This window comes from Brassica oleracea, chromosome C3 (genome assembly GCF_000695525.1).
Source record: "Brassica oleracea var. oleracea cultivar TO1000 chromosome C3, BOL, whole genome shotgun sequence".
In the NCBI taxonomy this organism is placed as follows: domain Eukaryota; kingdom Viridiplantae; phylum Streptophyta; class Magnoliopsida; order Brassicales; family Brassicaceae; genus Brassica; species Brassica oleracea.
This window is the reverse complement of record NC_027750.1, coordinates 16,239,837-16,246,703: the sequence shown is the minus strand read 5'-3', so window position 1 is coordinate 16,246,703 and position 6,867 is coordinate 16,239,837. Positions and strand designations below refer to the sequence as shown.

Below are 6,867 nucleotides of genomic sequence, written 5' to 3'. Positions count from 1 at the left end.
TATATCTACAACTATATATTATCTATTTATTTATTTTAAAAATCTCAACAATACATTATATAAAAATGATTATAGACAAAATATAATATAACAACTATAAAATGAAAGGTTATCCGCACGGATGTGCGGGTCAAAGTCTAGTTGATTAATATTTGAATTCAATGGTTATTTAGCACAAAAATATAGATAGAAATACTATATTGTGTTTATAATAGAGAATTCTGATTTTCTATTATAAAAATATATATTAATTTTGTATAAATATATATTAATTTTTGAAAAACTAAAACAAATTATATACAAAATTAAAACAAGTAAAAAGAAAGAAAATGCAATAAGAACTAAACAATATTTTTTTTTGTAACTAACTAAACAATATTTTAAATAGATAAAAACGCATTTCTTACTTTCTTGTTGTATTGTATAAATCATACAAATATCATGACCAATCTTTTTGGTCGTTTCTTTAATTTTACTAGTTTTGTTGGTTATGCCTGTCTAAATTCTCTTTCAGTCTTTTATAATTTGGAACAAAACGAATCTTTTGTATATAGAATTTAATCTTTTTAGGTTTTCCTCTTAAAATCTTTGGGACTAACGGCAATATGTGATAAGGAGTGAGGAGAGAGAAAGCAAAAATGTGGTCGTCAAGCTTCTTAGCTTCCTCTCACAATTTCTCTCCTCCTCCCAAGCTTTCTCTATTGTCATCATCTTCTTTTTCTTCCTCTTCTCGTCATAAAAAAATCCAACCTTCCTCTGTTTTTCTCAAAATCATTCGTCCACTGTTGGCATCAGTTTCAGCAAGAGACACTTGAATCTCTCGATTCTCACCCTCTTGTTCAATGGTGGGTTTTTGTTGGATAAGGCTAAATCCATGGCAGAATCGGAAGATCTTCAAAGATACACCGATTCCAAAGATGGCTTCACTCTTCTCGTACCCTATTCTTGGACTAAGGTTAATTCGAATTACGTATTCTAAAATGCTGAATTATTGATAACAAGATAACACACTTATGGCTCTTATTGTAATAAAGGTGGAGAAAGCAGGGGCCAATGTTCTGTTTGAAGAACCAGAGAAACGAAGCAACAATATAGGAGTTGTGGTTAGTCCTGTCCGAATAAAGAGTCTTGAAGACTTTGGTACTCCTCAATTTGTAGCTGATAAGCTCATCAACGCAGAGAAGCGAAAGGTAACAAAAATAAAATGACCCAATAAAAAAAAAGTTCAAATCTCCAAAATAACACATTTCTAAGTTTATATCACAAAAATAGCACTCAAAAACTAAAATGACCAAAATAGCATTTTATCTTTTGAAAATTTTAAATTTTTTATTTTTCAAAATTCGAAATCTTATCCCCAAAACCTCATTTCTCAACTCTAAACCCTAAACTCTAAACCCTAAACCCTAAACTCTAAACTCTAAACCCTAAACTCTAAACTCTAAACCCTAAACTCTAAACTCTAAACCCTAAACTCTAAACTCTAAACCCTAAACTCTAAACTCTAAACCCTAAACTCTAAACTCTAAACCCTAAACTCTAAACTCTAAACCCTAAACTCTAAACTCTAAACCCTAAACTCTAAACTCTAAACCCTAAACTCTAAACTCTAAACCCTAAACTCTAAACTCTAAACCCTAAATCCTAAACTCTAAACCATAAACCTTAAACCCTAAATCCTAAACCCCACCCTTTAACTCTAAACCCTAAATTTGTGACTTTTGATAAAACATTAAATGTTATTTTTGTGACTTTTGGTATTAAGTGCTAGTTTGGAAACAAAAACTTGATTTAGTGTTATTTTTGTCTTTTTCTCTAAAAAAAATATTCAATTTGATTTGTTGTCGTTGGAATCAGGAAAGCACAAACGAAGCAGAAGTTGTATCCGTAGGGGAGAGATTAGGACAAGGACAGGTGTACGAATTTGAATACAAAATTGATAGCACGAGAGGAGGAATCAAAAGGGTTTTCTCGGCTGCGTTTGTGAGCTCTAAGAAGCTTTATATACTAAACGTTGTTCATTCAGAGAGTCCAGAGAATCCATTGGCTTCAAGCACGAGAGTGTTGTTGGAACAAGTTCTTCACTCCTTTGATGCTCTGCCTCTCACATAAACCCACCATCCAAATAATAAATCTTTCTTGTAGAGCCCATTTGGTATTTCTGGGCTTATTCTTGAGTTTTAAGGCTTCTAGCAATCTATTAACCCCAATAACTTTGAGGTTTCTTTTATTACGAATAACTAGGACATGGTAAATTTATATGAAAATTATTTAAAAAATATCGTATGGAAAAAAAATTTATATTATTGATCGAATTAATATATTTGGCCTTTAAACAATTTTTTTAAATTTTTTTGTTAATTACATAATTTGTTTACTAATGAACTGATCTCATTTTTAAAAATATTTTAGGTCAAAAAATTATTTATCGCATAAAAACCTAACGTTTAGGTCGAAGAATCTCATGCCTACTATTTGGTTACAATGAAACTATGTAAGCTCGGTTCTATATCATGATTTAGCAATTTAAAAGTTAGTTATGGTTATGAGAAGTTTACGTTCACGTGTCAATCCTATCAATATTTTTCTCCTTTTTGTGTCATTTTGGTTATTGCTCGATATAAATATTGATTTTGAGTTTATTCTCGTTTCTTTCTTTTATTTTGGCCTGAGATTTAGAAAATGTTTAAGATTCAAAATTATTAAAGAGATACATACTTAAGTTAAGGTAAGCGTCTTGTGCAGAATAAATATTTATTTTATATTTTTCTGCATAATATGAAATAATAAAATAATAATTATATATTAAATAACTAAGAAATCAGTTACTATTATGTAATAAATTGGCTTGTACATATAAATCAAATGATCGCTCTTGTTTATTCGCAATCATTTTAGAATAAATAAATCAAAACAATCAATCTTATCTATCGTATATGATATATAATTAAATTTAACGATATGAAGTATATATATATATATTAACATAAACACCTATTAAAATAAAATTATTTATTTATATGATTTTATTATCATTGTATCTTATTATAGAAAAAAAATTATACATTGATCACAAAAGTTTATGTGAGACTTTTAACAGTACGTTTATATTAATTTTGAAATGATAATAATTAGATTGTTCTTTCAACAAATATATTTCAGGTTCATTTTAAGTTTCAGGTTAGTGTCTTTCCGTTTGCCCTCCTCATCGCAGTGGCTGGGACAGGGTTTGGTCTTCCCTCCTCCGCTTGTTGCGGTCCTTTGCTTCCGGTCCTCATTTCGGGTTTTGCTGATTGTGCTAGCTTGAAGGTGCTCTGCCTAAGTTCTTAGGTTCTCCTGGTTCTTAGTCATCTATGTGTTTTGCCTGTTGATGCAAATGTTTTTTTGATTATCATTACCATTCCTTGCATCAGTTTAAGATTTCATAAGTCTGAATTGGTCCAGCTTAATGATTTAAGTATCATCTAGTTTAGTGTTTAGACTGTACCTTTCTTTTACCCAGATAGACAGACTCTAATTTATACCCGAAAAGATAGACTCTAATTATGCTCTTCACATTTTGTAACTTGTTACAAACAAGCTTCATATTTATATGAAATTCACATTTTTGGAAAAAAAAACAAAGATTAAATATTCAAAACGATTCTCACAATAAAAAGATGATACAAAATTAAAATAATTAGATTAAGTGATCCTGAATAAAACTAAAAACTTGTATCTTGGAGCCTCCAAAATTTTTTTGCAATCCCAGGTAAGATCCTATTCCCCCTAAATTCTATATTCCCAAAATATCCCGCAACTTCTGGCTACTGGATTCCTCAATTTTGTGTTCAAATTGAATCGAAGATTTTTGAAAATTTATTAGTTGACCCGATACAACCTCAAATTCTTTTAAAATCCTGAGAATTGTCAGATACTCTTCTTTTTGTGCTTTACAAAAGAAGAGACTGTCTTCTGCAAAGAGCAGATGAGATATCGATGGACACGCTCTAACTACCTTCATTCCCGGTAATCTTTTCCCTCTCTCAGCTTGTTTGATGTTTGCAATTAAAGCCTCGAGACATATAATGAATAAATAAGGAGATAAAGGATCCACTTGACGTAAGACCACGTGGTTGACCATTTAGTAAAACCCGATATTGAACTGATGATATACACTCCATCATTAGTTTGATCCAATGAGGATCAAAACCCATTTTCTGTAGGAGAGCCTGGATAAAGTCCTATTCCACGCTATCATACGCTTTACTCATGTCCGTTTTAGTTGCCATATATTTTCTTTGGCATGCTTTATTGGTTTTCAAGCCATGGAACATTTCCTGAGCTATAGGAATATTATCCGATGTTAACCTTACTGCCACGAAGGCCAATTGAGTTTCTGATATAAGGGTGGTGAGGCAGATTTTCAACCTCTAAAATAAGACCTTCGAGATGATCTTTTATCCTATATTACATAGGCTTATTGGCCTTAGTTCTGTCATCCTTGTAGGCCTCTCCGTCCTTGGGATAAGAAAAATGTTAGTAATTTTTAACCTTGAGTCCATTTTTCCTGAAACAAGAAAATTATTTACCATCTCGACCAAGTCTTTCTTAATAATATGCCAGGAATGCTGGAAGAAAAGAGTTGTCATTCCATCTGGTCTTTGAGCTTTATCTAGGTGCATCATAAACAAAGCATGCCGTACCTCGTCCTCCATCGCTATCCTTAGCAGCCTTTGATTCATCTGAAAAGTGATACACGGTGTTACCTCAGCCAGGAAATTATCAAACTCTGATGAAGAAGTGGTGCTAAATAGGTCTTCGAAATAGTCCACTACCACTTTTTCGACACCTTCATCCTCTGTGACCCAATTTCCATTTTCATCATGTATCCCCACAATCCTATTACGAACACGTCGTTGCTTCGTTAAGGTGTGATAAAATGTTGTATTGAGATCCCCAGATGAGTACCACATATTCCGACTTTTCTGATGTCAGTAGTCCTCTTCATCCTTGTATGCATCCTGTAATTTTCTAGATACCTCTAAAATTTCCTCCTTAGACCTGTTGTTTTTGAAGATCATTAATTTTTTCCTTCCCATATGGTGGATTGTTTTCCGCCATTTAGCAATTTCGTGACAACAATTGCTAATTTTTGTAACAATATCCTCTGTTCGACCTTCATTATATTCTGACCAGCCCATAGCAATTGATTCCCGATCCATTGCTTATCAAACCGAAATTGTCCTCTCCCCCTGGAAACTTTGTCTTCTAGCTAGGTAGGCCACCACTGGACGGTGGTCAAACCATACCATCCTTAAATATTTTGTGTAAAAACATGAAAAGAGTGTGTGCCACTCTTCATTTGCTAGAGCAAGACGACATCTAATCATCAATGTCCCTGTCCCTTTCGCTCTTCTTTTTTGACATGATATTTTGTTTCTTCGAGCCGAAAACTCTAATAAAAATGTGTTAGAAACATTGCTTTTTGTCTCTGAAATATCTCAATACAGATAAGCCATTTGTCAAAAAAAAAAGTATTATGAGTAACAGATAATTCAGTCATTGACATACTTTCCATTGGAACAAAACTTATCTTAATTTTTAATAATTGTTGGAATTACATTTTCTTTATGGTCAAGGCTTTGGTTTATGTGGATTCTAATATCTCACTGATCATATTGGAAGATTTTAATGTTACTTTAGCAGCTGATGAACACATTAGCTAGGTTTCTAGAGAGACTCGGTGATCAATACAATTTGTGCTCAGCCTATTTTCTTTAACACTGTCTTATACCAAAATTCTACGGCGTAGCGCGGGTATCTATCTAGTTTCAGATCAATAGGTGCTAGTTTCCATCGAGGTAGCAAAACGTTACTTTGACATTCTTTTTGGGACCACAGAATTCATATGGTCCATTTTTGCAATTACTTCATCGATTGGTACGTCGCTGTTGTAGGTTTACGCATATTAGTTTATACTTTATGATACTTTAAAACTTGCATTGTGCAATAAAGTATTTTCGTAGAATTTTAGTTTGACAAAAAAAAAACAGAACTGGGGACAAAAAGAGAGGAAATGAAAAAAAACAGCAAAAGAGCTATTTGGTATTTACCAACAGTTTAGGATTTAATAAGAATGTTGACAGAACACTACGCATTTATGTGTGTGGATACAAATTCTTATTTTTATTTCTGAAAATAAAAACTGAAAAGAAGACTGTGTTAAAAGGAAATACAGAGGCAAATTGCAATTTGTCTGCATACATGCATTTATAGTCTTGTCTCTTACTTTCTCTGTTTCATTATAAGTACACTACAAGAAAACAGGGGGATTCTGATGGCCTAAATCGTCGAAATAGACCGATTCCGACGAATTTCCGACGAACCTGTCTGTCGGTATCGTTTTGTCAGAAAAAAAAAATTCGTCGGAATTTCGTCAGAACTTCCGACGACTTTCTGACGAATACCGAGAAACGTCATTCAGCCGATCTTCCGACGATATTACGATGCGGACACACGAGACCAGAGTTCATCGTAAAAACTATGTATCGACGGAGAACGTTCCTCGGACAATTCCGACGTAGTGGATTCCTCGGTGTATTCCGACGAACTTTGGGCGTCGGAATATACCGACGGACAATGGTTGTCGGAATATACCGACGGATATTTGTTCGTCGGTACATTCCGACGGATATTTGTCCGTCGGTATATTCCGACGACCATTGTCCGTCGGTATATACCAATTTTAAAAATGAATTAATTTTGCATTTTTATATATATTTTTATATTAATAAATTAAAAAAATCAGAATAAAATCTGAAATTTAAAACTAATAATATTATAGAATTTAAATTAATACAAACCGAAATAGAAAAAAAACATTCA

General features: G+C 32.8%; 1 protein-coding gene across 1 annotated transcript; it reads left to right on the top strand.

Moving 5' to 3' along the window:
- Positions 1-564: 564 nt before the first annotated feature.
- LOC106331885 (psbP domain-containing protein 2, chloroplastic-like) lies at positions 565-2,227 on the top strand. Its single transcript, XM_013770319.1, is given in 4 exon segments — positions 565-744; positions 747-955; positions 1,035-1,190; positions 1,858-2,227. Coding segments are annotated over 4 exon segments (726 nt in total). The 5' UTR covers positions 565-638; the 3' UTR covers positions 2,113-2,227.
- Positions 2,228-6,867: the final 4,640 nt, after the last annotated feature.